Below are 16,512 nucleotides of genomic sequence, written 5' to 3' on the forward strand. Positions count from 1 at the left end.
GAGAAAATAGAGACAGAAAAAGATTAAATATGTTTCTAAATTCATCTAGCAAGCCAGGAAAAAGATTGGCCCTGGAATGCATGTCTGTGGAATCCCAGCTATTGTTACTAGATTCCTTGACTAGCCTATAGAATTCAGGACGAACTTTTCCCCACATCTCACCTTCCAGAGTTTTTCAGAATATGTTACAGGGGTATTCCCTTGGTGAAAGCTGCTCACAAAAAGTGGACAGTACAGGCCTTTTCAGGTAGCAGGAGCTGAAGGTATCAGAAGGCAAGCAGGGCAGCCATGCAAGCAAGGGGGAAGGCAGTCAGCCCCTGGCAGCTGCTGCCATGACAACCGTCTCCAGGGGCGTGGCCTTTCTCTGGGGATCTGAGGAAGTCCAGAGTGAGTTTCTGGTTTAGGGATTCCTGTTCCCTGGTGAGGCTGCACTTCTGTGGCAGAAACAGAGCCCCTCCCTCTGAGCCTGTCTACAACACAGACTCCATGGAGGTCTGGTTTTACTTTGCAGGGCCTGTCTGCCTGGAGTTGAGGAGAAATGCCCTCTCCAGCTCAGAGGTTCCCCCTTCTTCTGCCACCTCTGCATTCTTTCCTAATGACACCCATGGCAGTACTTTAGTCTCAAGATTAGCTGCTGTCGATTGCAGCAGGCACTATTCAGCCTATAGCTCTCAGGCTCTCCCAAATAGCCAAGTGGAAATGGAATGACAAGAGTCTTCTCTTTTCTGCTTCTGGCCATTCTAACTGGGACTACCTCCTCTCCTCTCCTCTCCTCCCCTCCCCTCTCCTCTCCTCCCCTCTTCTGTCCTCACTCCTCTAGTCTCCTCTCCTCTCCTCTCCCTTACTCTCTTCTCCCTCTCTCCTCCCCTCCTGTCCCTTCCTCACCCCTCCCCTCCCCTCCCCTTCTCTGTCTTTGTCTGTCTCACTCTCTGCTTATGCCCAGAGAAACAAGGAAGGGACTCTGAGGAAAGGTGGAGTAGCAACTCAGGATTCTGGGGAATACTTAGGGACTGGGAAGACAGGCCCAATCGGGGCCAAAGGGAGGCAGTACTGTTGCAGGATTTTTTACTTCAATGCCCAGGGTTTGTCATCTTGTTGCTTTTTATAGTTTTTTTTAAATTTTTTTAAATGTTTATTTATTTTTGAGACAGAGAGAGACAGAGCATGAATGGGGGAGGGTCAGAGAGAGAGAGGGAGACACAGAATCTGAAGCAGGCTCCAGGCTCTGGGCTGTCAGCACAGAGCCCGACGTGGGGCTCGAACTCACGGATGGTGAGATCATGACCTGAGCCAAAGTCGGACGTTTAACCGACTGAGCCACCCAGGCGCCCCATCTTGTTGCTTTTTAGAATGAAGAGGTGGACACAAAATGAGCAGCAGCCAAAGTTTATTAGAGTATAAGATCAGACAGGAGGAAGAGTATGAAAGCTCTCTTTATGGAGAGGGGGCATTTGAAAGTGAATGCCGGCAACAATAAGCAAGGGCCTTTGTTTTATAAGGTTCTGGTCCCAGCCCCCCCTCCCCATTCCCTTCCCCCCTTGTTCCTTCTCAGGTTCTACCCTTATTGGCTTGATAGTTCTGGGTGTTGGGTTGTCCATTCCTGATTGGCTCAACTCCATTGTATGAAGGGTGGTCTATGGCCATATCATTCCTTCTGGGTCATATGTCTTATGGTCTACTAGTTATTTTTAGTTAGGTCTTTTGTCAAATTCCTGAGGGGTAGTAGGTGGTGTCTGTCACATTCTTAAGAGGAACCTTAGGCCCAAGGGGGTTTTCTGTGGTCAGATGCTCCAAGTATTGTTCCAAAATATGTTTTTCCCCACTCAGGAACCTCAGGTCCTAACCTTTCCCTCTCTGCCTACAGAATCCTATCTTTTCCTATCATAGTACCAGGCTCTGGGCTGGGCAGGACCCAGACTGTCACTTACTCACTGGAAGGTTCTGGAGGCCTGGGAACTTTACTCCTCTTCATGCCTTTGTTTGTTTGCTCCTTGTCCCTAAAAGTTGGAGGAAGGGGTTGTGGTAGAACAATCAGGGGAGGCTGGGTGGCTCAGTCAGTTAAGCATCCAACTTCAGTTCAGGTCATGATCTCACCATCAGTGATTTCGAGCCCAATGTCAGGCTCTGTGCTGGCAGCTCAGAGCTTTGGATTCTGTTTCCTTCTCTCTCTGCCCCTCTCCCATTTGCTCGCTCTCTCTCTCTCTCTCAAAACTAAATAAACATTAAACAAAATTAAAAAAAAAAAAAAAACAATCAATGAGGTTCCTTCCAGCTCTAAGATGCTAGGACTTCACCCTACCTATCATGGTGAGGGGCTTCTCTTAGGAACACCATTTGGCCTGAGTGGGGACCTCTCTAGATTGTGGCTGCTGCTGCTGTTTTCCTCAGAATCCAGACAAGCTCAGGGCACAGAACTTGTCCTATGTTGTCCTTCCCTGCTAGACTCCAACATATATACTACAGCCTTCCCCTTAGCCTCAGGGACTCTCAGATGGACCCAGAACAATTGCAGTCTGAGATCTGAATGACAGAGGTTGGAATAGAGAAGACAAATTCACAATCTTGGATATTTGCTTCAAAAAACTTACATTTAATGAGTGCTTTGCTGTCTTCTGTCCTGTACATGCTGATGAATAAGGCACAAATGTCCCTGAAGAATTCACTGACTTATAGGGGAGATAGATGTCTAAACACAGTTTTAACACAGGATAATAATAATGTCTGAGTCTCCTGGTGATTTAGGAGCACCAGGAAAAGAACACCTAACTCAGCTTGCTCTGGTGACTGCCAGGGAAGTCCTCTGGGAGTAAGTGATAGTGTAGTGGAATTTTAATGATTGAATAAGATTTTGTTTAACAGAGAAGGGAAGGGCAGTCTAGACAGAAGAAGCAGCAGGAAAGAGTTTGAGGCAAAGTCTTGGAGGCTTGGCCTCAAGGGTCTGACTGGACCAAACCAGTCCAAGTCTGACAAGAATTCAGATGCCAAATGTCCATCACAGACGCCAGTTTGGCAGTATAGCCTAAGTGTACCCTAAAGCCCCACAATCCTCCTGGTCACTAATCTCTGAGAAATACTTACGTATATGCACAGAGAAGCACACAGAAAAAAGGCCGTTGCAGCATGGTTGTATTAGCAAAGCACTGGAAACCATCTCAATCTCTGTCATTGAATAAACTACAGTATGTTCATTCATTCTATGCAATGTATGCAGCAGCTACATATGAATTTGATCTATAGGTCTAACGTGGGATTTTTTTTTTTTTTTTTGAGCACAGCAAACTCAATTCTGAGACTGAGGGAGTGTCAGATCCCACAGATTAAGGGCTGGGTCCCACAAGATTTCACCCCACCCCCTTCAAATGCCAACCTTAAGAGGTACAGGGGTGAGGTCCAAAAGGGACCCAAATGCAGGAGCTTCTGTCCTCAAAGAACTTGGGTGTGCCATCCTCCCAGGAAGTGGATGTATTCACCAACCTGGAAACTCATCAACTCTTGTTGTTCAAAAGTTTTCATATAGCTTAGTCTGTAGCTTTCCTCACCTTCCTCTTCCCAGAAGCTGGTGAGAGGGGCTGGAAGTTCAACTTGGTCTTTCTGGTAACCAGTGTAACCTTGAGGCTGTCAAAGGGTTCCACCCTAGATCACTTTATTATCATAAGCTCAAAAGGGGCTCCTTATGAATGACAAAAGACATTCCTATCACTCAGGAAATTCCAAGGGTTTGAGGAGTTTTAGGCTAAGAACTGGGGACAAAGACCAAAAATATATTTATTATATATCACAATAGGTAACAACATAGATAGATTTGCAAGACACATAGTTGAGTAAAAAAAGAAAAGAACATTTTGTCGAATGAAATGTAGGGTATAATGCCATTTATATAATGTCATTTGGATTCTGTGAATATGTGTGTATGTGCATGCATGTGTATGTAAGTGTGTGTGCATGTGATTTGTGTTTCTTCTTATGTGAATTACTTCTCCATGTACTTTGCTCATTTTCTATTGGGTGAGTAGAGATTTATATTTTTCAAAGATATCTCTAAATCTGTAATATGTTTTAAATATTTCATCTCAATTTCTCTTGTGCCATTTAATATTCCTTGAGATTTTTAAAAAAGGTTTTGAGGGATGCCTGGGTGGCTCAGCCTGTTAAACGTCCAACTCTTAGTTCCTGCTCAGGTCATGATCTCACAGCTTGTGATTTCGAGCCCCTCATCGGGCTCTGTGCTGACAGTGTAGAGCCTGCTTGGGATTTTCTCTTTCTCTGTCTCTCTCTGTCCCTCCCCTGCTCACACACACACACACACACACACACACACACACACACACACTTTCTCTCTCTCTCTCTCAAAATAAATAAATAAACTTAAAAAAGAAAGATTTTGAAAGACATAATTCCTTATTAATTGTTGTGGTTACAAAAGCATGTTTGTAGGGGTGCCTGGGTAGCTCAGTTGGAAGAGCATGCGATTCTTGATCTCAGGATCATGAGTTTGAGCCCAACATAGTGTAGAGATTACTAAAAAAAATATTTTTTTTAAAAAAACTTATGCTTGTAGCAAAAAATTCAAGCTCAACAAGGGTGGGCCATGAGACTATAGGAGTGTTCCCAACTTTTCTGACATCCAAAGATGAATACCATTAGACTCAGCAATAAGAAAGAAGGTGTGAAATTTAAGGAGTCAGTAAGACATAATGATTAAGAGTTCTGACTTAGGAGTCAGACACATTTGAGTTCAAATCTGGATTCTTCCACTTATTGGCTGTGTGATCCAGATTTTTTGAGCTTCAGTTTCTTGATATATAATAAGGTAATAATGTTTTCCTCAATGAGTTGTAATGACTAAAGAAGATCCCAAATATAAATTACCTGGCCCAAAGTAGTTTCTTGATCATTTTGAATTTCTTTCCCCAACTCCAAACAAAGCTCGTGTTCTTTCCTCTACCTTATGCTCTTTGGGGGACCTGTCCATTCATGTGGCCTTCAGACATAGGCCTCTGAGATCAAAGAGAACAATTTTATCTTCCCTATAGACATCACCATCAAAGGGTGTGGTTAATAGAATACCCATATAGATGAATGTCATGGCATATGTGCAAAGAAAAATAAAGGAATAAATAAAATATATGCTATAAGATATAACTACAAATATATAAATAACAGATAAAAGTATTTGAATGTATAATATATAAACAGGTAAAATAATACACATTATATTTAAAAAGTAAATTGATAGAGTACATAAAAGGAGATATACACACAATAAGTAAATATACAACAATATTAACAATTATTTCTCCTAGATAGGGGAATTATAGGTAATTTATCTTTCCTTTTCTACTTTTCTACATATGCATATATTTTCTACTAGGAACATATAACTTCCACAATCAGAAAAAAAGTGAAAATAGTATAAGACTTTTTAGTTTAAACACATGGACACATGCACACATATACTTATCTTGACTTGAGACAGGGAAAAACCATCTAAGCATACATTGCTTCTTGTGCCACCTCAGCCCCCAGGAAGAGGCTGATACTGTGTCATTCCAGTGTGAATCAGGGTTGAGGTATTCCCCTCCCTCATATCAAGCCAATAGTTTCTCTCCTTCCCTCTCTCCTTTGTTAGTGGTGTTGAACTCATAGTTCTGGCTCTGGTCACCAGATGGCGAGCTTATTTCTAGTTTCTAATATGATTTAAGGGGCGCCTAGGTGCTCAGTCAGTTAAGCCTCTGACTTCGGCTCCCGTCATGATCTCACCACTCATGGGTTTGAGACTGGCATGGGGCTCTGTGCTGACAGCTCAGAGCCTGGAGCTTGCTTTTGGATTCTGTCTCCATCTCTCTCTTCCCCTCTTCCACTCACACTGTGTTTCTCTTTCTCTCAAATATAAATAAATATTGACAATTAAAAAAAAATAAAACCATACTATTTAAAATCAATATTGTCTTGGTACAGAGATTTAAAGAAAACGTTCATGGCACAAAAACAGACACATAGACCAATGGAATAGAATAGAAACCCCAGAACTAGATCCACAAACGTATGGCCAACTCATCTTTGACAAAGCAGGAAAGAACATCCAATGGAAAAAAGACAGTCTCTTTAACAAATGGTGCTGGGAGAACTGGACAGCAACATGCAGAAGGTTGAAACTAGACCACTTTCTCACACCATTCACAAAAATAAACTCAAAATGGATAAAGGACCTGAATGTGAGACAGGAAACCATCAAAACCCTAGAGGAGAAAGCAGGAAAAGACCTCTCTGACCTCAGCCGTAGCAATCTCTTACTCGACACATCCCCAAAGGCAAGGGAATTAAAAGCAAAAATGAATTACTGGGACCTTATGAAGATAAAAAGCTTCTGCACAGCAAAGGAAACAACCAACAAAACTAAAAGGCAACCAATGGAATGGGAAAAGATATTTGCAAATGACATATCAGACAAAGGGCTAGTATCCAAAATCTATAAAGAGCTCACCAAACTCCACACCCAAAAAACAAATAACCCAGTGAAGAAATGGGCAGAAAACATGAATAGACACTTCTCTAAAGAACACATTCGGATGGCCAACAGGCACATGAAAAGGTGCTCAACGTCGCTCCTCATCAGGGAAATACAAATCAAAACCACACTCAGATATCACCTCACGCCAGTCAGAGTGGCCAAAATGAACAAATCAGGAGACTATAGATGCTGGCGAGGATGTGGAGAAACGGGAACCCTCTTGCACTGTTGATGGGAATGCAAATTGGTGCAGCCACTCTGGAAAACAGTGTGGAGGTTCCTCAGAAAATTAAAAATAGACCTACCCTATGACCCAGCAATAGCACTGCTAGGAATTTACCCAAGGGATACAGGAGTACTGATGCATAGGGGCACCTGTACCCCAGTGTTTATAGCAGCACTCTTAACAATAGCCAAATTATGGAAAGAGCCTAAATGTCCATCAACTGATGAATGGATAAAGAAATTGTGGTTTATATACACAATGGAGTACTACATGGCAATGAGAAAGAACAAAATATGGCCCTTGGTAGCAACGTGGATGGAACTGGAGAGTGTGAAGCTAAGCGAAATAAGCCATACAGAGAAAGACAGATACCATATGTTTTCACTCTTATGTGGATCCTGAGAAACTTAACAGAAACCCATGGGGGAGGGGAAGGAAAAAAAAGTTAGAGTGGGAGAGAGCCAAAGCATAAGAGACTCTTAAAAACTGAGAATAAACTGAGGGTTGATGGGGGGTGGGAGGGAGGGTAGGGTGGGTGATGGGTATTGAGGAGGGCACCTGTTGGGATGAGCACTGGGTGTTGTATGGAAACCAATTTGACAATAAATTTCATATATTGAAAAAAAAGAAAACGTTCTTTTTTTTACATATAAGTTATGAATCAGTACATTCAGTACAATCCCACTTCTGTTTGAAAAATACATATTCATAGAAAAAGTTAGAAGGATATATAATTGAGTTCCTCATTCAATAATCGGGCTCTTCATTCATTCAATTCAATAAATATTCAAGTGGTCCTTACTACATATCAGGTACCACCAGCCACAATCCATATTTCCATGCCAATTTCTTTTCCAAACTCTAGACACTTACATCTAACTTCCTAGTGTACATTTCCAACTGGAGAAAGATAATAATGTAAAAACTCACCCAAATGCACAAGCTTACAATACTTATTAACTCTAAATCAATTATTCCCTAAGGCCTGAAAAACTACAATCTAAATTGGAGGTAGTGTGGGATGCCTAGCTGGCTCAGTTGGTGGAACATGAGACTCTTGACCTCAGGGTTGTGAGTTTTAAGCCCTACATTGGGGTAGAGCTTATTTTAAATTAATTAATTAAAAAATAAATTGGAGTGTATAGAGTGGGGAGAATGCAGAATTTGATTCTGACAAATATGAATTAGAACAAAGGATCTGTCTCTTATTTATCTGTATAATTTTCTTTCTTTTTTTTGTATAATTTTATTTCTTATTCGTAAAAATAATTGAGTTTGGGTTAGTATTTCTGAATGGGAGAGGAAGGGATCTCTGGTGTTTTACAAGGAGTCCGAATCTGATCTCTCTATGCTACCTCACCAGAGGGGCTCCCACTCTCAAGCACTGCGTCCTAAAAGCCAGATCATTCTGGTTAAAAGAGGGCTTTCTCTAGGGGCCAGAGTCCTCAATGCTTTTTGCTGTGGGGTTGCCCAGGCAAGTTGCTTCTTGGATATGTGATCGAAATACTAGCCTTCTGTTTGGGCATGGAGGTGGTTAAGAGACTCAGAGAACCAGGCTGTAGATGCTGCTGAACCTCTACCACCAATGCCCCGGCCCTCAAGTCATGGGCAGGTCCTAAAATGCATAGGGGTACTCACACAGGAGGTGAACCCCCTTTTCTCCTAAGTGGTTAGACCACATGCCTTTGCAAATTCTCTTTACCTGGAGTCTCCTCTGCCTCTGGGCCTAGGATGACACAGACATCAGAGGCACTGCATGTACAGAGCAATGTTCACTGCAGAATCACCAAAACAGGCTGGGACATGTCTGAGGCCCCTTGGGGAGTCTACACAAGGTGAGTAGAAGAAGGATGCTTGAGGTCTTGTCTGAGCTCTAATCCCATTTATGGAAAGGCTAACTTATTAAACTCAGAGAAGAGCCAGCTCCTTCTGCTTCAGCCTCAAGTTACTTGGTCAGACCCAGGTCGGACATCTGCCTACTTAAAGACTATCCCAACCAATGTTTCCAGTTATGAATCCTTGGGACTTTATCTCTTCCCCTAAAAAAAGTTCCCCAAAAGAGAAAGGGAAAATGAAGGAAAGGCAAAGTGTTCTGACTTGGCAATGGGGACAGTTGTTGCCCCCCCAGGAGGTATGTCCAGGACAATCTGGCCATCAGCCTCAGAGGGTCTGGTGCCTGCTGCAGCCTGGAGCGGAGAAACCAAAATCAGACGCACCCTGCAGAGGAGTGTGACTTGGGTGAACCCTTCCACATCCTGCCTGAATGCCACCCCTCTGAGAGCCAGAGAGTTGGATTCTTCCTGTCTTGTCAAACTGGTACAGTGAGCCTCTGGAAACTTATTTCACTCCAATGGAATCCAGCCCAACCAGCATCCATCAAGCTGCCATGACCTTGAAGAAATGGTCTGGAGACATGAAGATCCCCCCCCAAATGGCAACATACAGTGAAAAATAAAAACAAAAGAAAAGTCAAGGGCACAGGGCTGGCTTACCATTTTGTGAGCTGATTACCAAACAACTTTAAATTTACTTTTGATGCATTTTTCTCATATTGGAAGAAAGGATTGCAAGGCATTCCATAATGTTAGTCGTGGAAAATCTATCTTGTTATTTTATTGTCCTCTTAGCTTTTCATTCTGTGTATAGTCTTGCTTTGCTGCAAGAATTCTATATCTTTTTTTTTTAAATTAATGTTTTCATTTGCTTTTGAGACAGAGAGAGACAGAGCATGAGCAGGGGAGCAGCAGAGAGAGAAGGAGACACAGAATCTGAAGCAGGCTCCAGGCTCTGAGCTGTCAGCACAGAGCCCGACGTGGGGCTCAAACTCACAGACTGTGAGATCATGACCTGAGCTGAAGTTGGACACATAACTGACTGAGCCACCCAGGCGCCCCAAATTCTATATCTTATGTAGCAAAATTGATAAGGTTGTTTTTAGTTTCTTAAAAATATGCTTGGACAAGGCTTTCACTTTTTTAGAAAAGTGTATTTTGAGAGAGAGAGACACAGCATGAGCAGGGGAGGGGCAGAGAGAGAGGGAGAGAGAGAGAATCCTAAGTAGGTTCCACACTGCCAGCTGCAGGGCTAGAACTCATGAACTGTGAGACCTACCAAGAGTAGGTCACTTAACCAGACTGAGGCAGCCAGGAGCCCCAAGCCTTTCACCCTTTTAAATTCTGATACAATAATCTGCATTTTCTTTTATATTATAATTTATTCTTACTAAAACCAGGAGTATACTGCATATAGCAGTGGTTCTCTAACTTGTGTGGTAATTGACAGAAAAGGAAATGCAGTGGGTCTGGGGTAGAGCCCAGTCTTTGCATTTTTTATAAGAGAAATGCTGATATATAAAATATGTAAATAATTTTAATGTTGAATTTGGTGAAGGAATTCCTCCCCACAGTGATCCTTTTGGGACTGCAAATCATACTTTCTAGAGAAGTGAACATACTGAAGCTACATAGTCAATCAGACAAACTCAGGGTTCATGACTGGGTCATAATTTAAAAAAATTAACCACTATCCATGTTTCTAGAATCAACAGGAACAATAAAACAAAATCTTAGGTGTTATGAGGGTAGTTTGAGAAATCATAATATCTGATACACACAGGCATATATATGTATATGCATACACATAGATAATACTTTAATGACTTACAAAGTACTTTTGAATGTTTCTTGGTGATGAGGGGTGGAGTAGAGGGGAAATGTCCTAACTTGAGGCTAAGTCTTACCTTCCTCTCTAATTTATACAAGTTGAGCAAGTCAGCTGACTTGGTTAAGGCAAGCTTGCCAGAAACCCTTGGGAGGGAACTCACCCTAAGGCAAATATTAGGTACCTAAAACCTTAGTCATTTTTGGAGATTATTGGGAGAGATTCCAATTCTGAATACATAGCATTGTGTCTGGCTTGCAAGTTTGTCTCCTAGCCCAGGTCTCAGTGAACTCATGTTTGAATCCAGTGGAGAAAAGAGAAGCTTTCAGAAAAAAAGGGACAATTTTGCTAAGAATTCTTTAAAACATTGAGGTTTAAGCAGCACTGGGACGATATGCACCTGTATAATATTAAAACCAAAGGAGGGGCATTCTCCATTTACCTGTAGGAGACTGAGTTCAGCTTTGGCTCAGAGGGACTCCAGAGAAATCAGTGAAGCTTTGCAACTGGAGGACCCAGTCACCTTGGCTGTCGTGGGGGTCATGGAAGGACCAAGACCCAGGAAAAAGGGCAGCTATTCCCAGTAGATGTGGCAGTGTCCAAGGGAAGGGAATAGCAGGACAGAAATAGAATGTGGCATTCACCTGGAATCTCACAGGAATTATTTGTGAGTGTAAGTGAAACCTCCTTTGGGTTCTATCCACTGTATTTGAAGGGTACCTTATAGGGGTTGGGGGCCATGCATATGCAGGTGGAGGAAAACCATAGAGCTCTAGGATCTTCGTTTGGCTCCACAGCAGCCTTGTAAATCCAGCATTATTCCTATTTAAATAGGAAAAGAATGACCCTTAAGTAGAAGTACCTGGTTTATTTTTCTGCCTAAGAGATTTAAAGGAAACATGGGATTTACTTTTCTTTAAAGTTCTGACAAGTATTTATTAAGTGCCACATTGTCTTTATAAGATGATTGACAGTTTTTAAATTTTTCCCCCATATTGTTTTTTTCAACAAAAGCAAAATATGTTTGTCTTGAAAAATGAGAAGCTCCTATTAAGCAAAATGAAAAACCAAAACACCTGTTATCTTACCACATGGATAGCCACTGTTAAGACATTTAAGTATATACTTTCAGTTTTTTCTTTGCATATTAATATACAAATATACATTTTTTACAAAAATGGGATGCTACATATACTTTTTGAAAATTGTTGTTTTCACTTCACAATATATAATGTACACCTTTTCATGCAAATGGGTGAGAGGGAGACTTGCAGCTTGTGGGTGGGGAAAACCCAATTTTATGCCAGTTACAAGCAAAACACCTAAAATAAAGCCACGCAAAAAGTTAAAATTGAGATGGGGAAAGTGCATGAGATGAGAAAATGCAAACAAAGTTCAGGTGGCAACCTTCTATCAGGGGAAACAATTAAAGGCCGAACACATTAAATAGGATAAGGACGGTTCCGTCTCGCCTTCCAATGCATGACCATTAATTTGTTTCGTACTCTTTTCATTTCTTCCATCTCCTCTGCCACCTTTATCATCTCCTCGTTGCTCAAATTTCGGCCGTGTATGTCCCCTCTAAATTGCGGGCGAGAGCGAGCCAGCCTCTCTTTGAAGCTTCCTTCTTCCAGCTTATGTTTTCCCACTCCACAAGGAGGCTGTTCCATGGGAGGGCGCTCTTCAAAAAGGTCCCTTCTAGAAAGGCGCTCCGGAGGAGGGCGCTCCTCGGACACGAGCATCTCGGGAAGGAGCTCAGGAAGGAGCTCCTCAGGAAAGAACTCCTCCTCCTCCGACTGCTCTTCGGAAGACGGTTCTTCCGGAGACTGCTTTACGGGAGAGTGTTCCACAGGAGGCCGTTCGTCATCCGTCTTGGGCGCGCTCTCTGGCTGTTCTTCATTTTCTTTGCAGGATTTTTCCATGTTGAGGATCCTCTTTAAGTACAGTTATTCATAGGAGACAAGTCAGAGTCGAGTAAACACACTTGGTGGCTGGATCAAAACCCCGGCCACGGGTTCCCATAACTGCCTTTTCCTGAGTTGGGGGCCCAGGTCCCCCACCTATGCTTGTCGTGGGGCTCTCTGGCTCTAGGGACCGCGCCGCACCCAGTTAGCCCCGCTCGCCCCCTCCCTCCCGAAAGCCCACCATTTTCCCAGCAGGCCTTGCCAGAGGCCTCTCCCATTGTGACAGGGGCGGGGCGGTGGTACTGCGGACTCCGTTCCAGTCAGCGTCCTCCCACGCACCCCATCCCGGGCCATTGCCCACCCCTTCCCTGACCTGGACCTCTCCTGGCGGTTTGCTCTAGGCCTCCTCTCCTCGAGGCACACCGCTGTGACCCGCAGACCTGCAGACAGACGCAAGACAGGGTAGGGGGCGGGGAGTGGGGAGGAGGGAAGGACTAACTGACAACATACGTCCCTTTCCTGGGCATTAGCCGCCGCCCCCGCGCCAGCCCCCACTGCCTCCCCTCCCCCATGCCCCACCATCCTATACCTCGCAGTGTTCGTCATTTCTTTTCAGGGGGCAAGTGGAAGCGAAGGATTATTTAGAAACTATTTCTAAGTCTGTGACTCCCAGGGGGCCCCATTCACCTCCCCACCTCGCCCCAAGGCCACCATTTTCTACACCGAAATGTGGGAGCGGGGGGGCGGGGCTGGAGATAGGGAAAGGCCTGATACTCTCTGCCATCCCGATCCCGGGGGTTATTGGGCAGCATCGACACTCAAACCGATTTAAGGGGACCAAGGGGACTTACTTCCTCCTGCTTTTTCCCCTTGACCAAAGGGCAGTAGGCAGACGGTGTCTGGACAAGCAAAAAGGACCTGGACGAGAGGGACTTGGGCAGACATAGGCTCCTGGTCACGTGAGGGCCGCGCGTCACCGCCTAGCTCAGATCCCCAGTTAACCACTTTGACCGGCGGCCTTGCTGTAGCACCCTTCCTGTATTTCGCAACTCTCAACACACCAGGCTTCGTCGCTCACCTCTTTGTTTATATTTGCCTTTTCTGGTTACCAGAGACTGTCAGCATCCAGTCTTGGGAGTTATTGCCTCTTCCTCTTTGCTGCTTACCCTGATACCACCTCTTATTCTCCTGTTGTCAAACACCAAGGCCCATTATTTCACCTACAGTCCAGATCCTGCACTGAAATTTGACTATTTTTACTTAATGAATCAGTATCATATGTCTCCTTTCCCAGTCTTAATCCACATCCATACCCATGACTCCATCATGTCCGTTTATGCTCTATCAACATGGTTTTCACTTCTTGTCACTTTTATGGAAGATAAACTTTCACTTTTCCATGACCTGAGGATTTTTTGAGCCCCCAAACCTGTATCACAAATAGAGGCTGCAGTCTCAATAGTAATCATTCAGTTCTAGAACTCTAGAAAGAGTTGTTTGTAAAGTATGCAAATCTAAAAACATAAATACTTTGATGATTTTCATAAATCAAAATACACATTTGTCCATCTAAGTACAAAAAATCTAAAGATTTATTTTCTGAAATGGGAGCATTTGGGGTGGAGAGTGTGGCATTATATATATAATTAAAAAAAAATTTAGGTAAACTCCACGCCACACATGGGGTTCCAACTTGACCCAGAGATCAAGAGTTGCATGTTCCACCAAGTGAGCCAGCCAGGCACCCCTATATATACTATTATGTGTGTGTGATACATACACACACGCAAACACACACTCTTCAGTAATTATTCATAATAGAAGAAATATTTTTCTGGGATTCTAAATCCTTAAGCGGCCACCTCTTGGTGTTGCTGGTTGATAAAGTGTATATATATTAATTCATTAAATCAGCAAATATCTGGCTCCTGGACTGCTGTATCCAAAAGATTCAGCACAGAAGACATTCATATTCAACTATGCAATAATTCTGTTCATCACACATGGAGTAACAGGATTAAAACCATATTAACATACTCAATTGTCTTTACAAGTATGTATGTTTGAATCTAATGGTGTTTTTTTTTTTAAGTTTATTTTGAGAGGGCGAGTGTGAGTTGGGGGGGGGGGCAGAGAAAGAGAGAGGGCGAGAGGGAGAATTCCAAGCAGACTCCATGCCATCAGCACGGAGCCCGAAGCGGAGCTCGAGCTCACAAACCATGCCATCATGACCTGAGCCAAAGTGGGACTTTTAACAGACTGAGCCACCCAGGTGCCCCTGAATCTAATGGTGTTATGATCTTCAGTCTCTCATCCCTGCATCTTACCTACTCACATCAGCCTGGATGCTACTTCTCATGCAGGTGCCCTTTCTTCTGGAAAGTAGACTATACCTCTCCTCTCTGTATTTTATACTTTAGGGTTGATGGCTGTCAGATCTGTTAGGACCCTGGGATTTTTTTTTCAAGTCCAGGCCATCTAGTAAGTTTCCAAACAGAAATTCATTCAGGAAATTTCCCAGTTTAAGAGCTTTTTTTTTCCAACATCTAATTTATTTTGTGTTAAGGTAGAAGCAAGACAGATATTAGTTCACTTTTATATCTTTTCTCTAACTTTTACTTTTCCATTTTTCAGTGATGTGTGTCTTTTAAAAGCCAAGTTTCACTATACCTTCTTTATTCTTTTCACCAAAGTTTGGCCTCATCTCTTTCCAAGAGGACCCCCATTTTATTTGCATTTCATCATTTCTGACCTTTTCCCCCTTACATCCTGTGATGGAGAACTCACTACCTTAAAAGACACCCATTGAAATTTCAGACAGTTTTATTCAGAGTAGTTTTACTTTTGTTGAGCTGAGGTCTGCTTCCCAGTAGTTGACATACATTGGTGTTGATTCTACTTTCTGGAGTGGTACAAAACAAGTATTAGAGTTAATATTCTAGTTCTTTCCCTTTCCCAGCTGTGAGACATACCAGGCAATCCACTTAAATTTTCTGTGACTCAACTTCTTCATCTGCAAAATTGGAGACATTATAGTACCTATCTCAATGGATTGATAAAATCAGTAAATGAGTCAGTATATGTAAAGGACTTGGAAAGGTGCCTAGCACATAGAAAGCACCCTGTAAGCATTAACTATAATAATAGAAATAGTAATAATAATAGTATGACCTAACGCTAATAATATTACTAATTATTGTTTTTTAATTAACATTAATTGAACACTTATGCCAGGCATTGTGCTAAGCATTTTCAATATGCTATCTCTAATCCTTAAACAATCACACCAAGACTTTTTTTAGTCTTAACCTTCCCAGTTATTTTCAGTTCTTTCTAATGTGATATACTTTTTCTAAGTCACTCACCATCCTACATGCTCCTGAATTTATAAATGTCTCTGAAAAAATACTGAATGTTCTGCCTTGTGTTGAATGGAGTGATCTTATCACACCCTTCACTATAGAATAGCCACTATACACCTGTAGATGAATCCTAAGATCATAGTTAGATTTTGTGGATGCCATATTACACAGTTGAATCCACTTTAAATTGCAATCACCTGACACTCCCAAATCTGTTTCACACATCCCTGTTAATAGCCTTATATGAATCACTTTAATTTTAAAAATTTTCATTCCAGTACAGTTAACATATAGTGTTAAATTACTTTCAGGTGTACAATATAGTATTCAATAATTCTATATATATATATTACTTAGTGCTCATGAAGATAAGTGTACCCTTAATCTCTTTTACCTATTTCACCCATTCCCCACCCCCTACTTCCTCTCTGGTAACCATTTGTTCTCTATAGTTAAGAGTGTGTTTTTTTTTTTTTTTGGTGTATCTCTTTTTCCCCTCTGTTTATTCATTTCTTAGATTCTACATATGAGTGGGGCGCCTGGGTGGCTCAGTTGGTTAAGTGTTAAGTGTCCAACTTTAGCTCAGTTCATGATCTTGCGTTCGTGAGTTCAAGCTCTGCATCGGGCTCTGTGCTGACAGCTCAGAGCCTGGAGCCTGCTTCTGATTCTTTGTCTCCCTCTCTCTGCCCCTCCCCTGCTCATGCTCTGTCTCTGACTCTCTCTCTCTCTCTCTCAAAAATAAACATTAAAAATTCTACATATGAGTGAATCATACGGTATTTGTCTTTCTCTGACTGGCTTATTTCACTTAGCCTTATACTCTAGCTCCATCCATGTTTCAAATGGCAA

The 16,512-nt window shown here is 42.5% G+C and overlaps 1 protein-coding gene across 3 annotated transcripts; it reads right to left on the reverse strand.

Annotated features, from left to right (window-relative positions):
• Nucleotides 1-11,245: 11,245 nt before the first annotated feature.
• On the reverse strand, nt 11,246-13,629 carry TCEAL1 (transcription elongation factor A like 1). Of its 3 annotated transcripts, none has more exons than XM_081792725.1 (3): nt 13,153-13,629; nt 12,675-12,741; nt 11,246-12,331 (listed from the first exon to the last, which is right to left on the reverse strand). In XM_081792725.1, the coding sequence occupies exon 3, from the start codon at nt 12,317-12,319 to the stop codon at nt 11,840-11,842; it is 480 nt and encodes a 159-aa protein (XP_081648851.1). In that variant the 5' UTR covers nt 12,320-12,331; nt 12,675-12,741; nt 13,153-13,629; the 3' UTR covers nt 11,246-11,839. The 3 variants fall into 3 exon arrangements, with proteins under 3 accessions (XP_081648851.1, XP_081648853.1, XP_081648852.1); XM_081792727.1 differs by lacking the exon at nt 13,153-13,629 and adding an exon at nt 12,989-13,018; XM_081792726.1 differs by lacking the exon at nt 13,153-13,629 and adding an exon at nt 12,891-13,004.
• Between the last annotated feature and the right edge of the window lie 2,883 nt (nt 13,630-16,512).

Source organism: Panthera onca, chromosome X (genome assembly GCF_046562875.1).
Source record: "Panthera onca isolate mPanOnc1 chromosome X, mPanOnc1 haplotype 2, whole genome shotgun sequence".
Lineage (NCBI taxonomy): Eukaryota > Metazoa > Chordata > Mammalia > Carnivora > Felidae > Panthera > Panthera onca.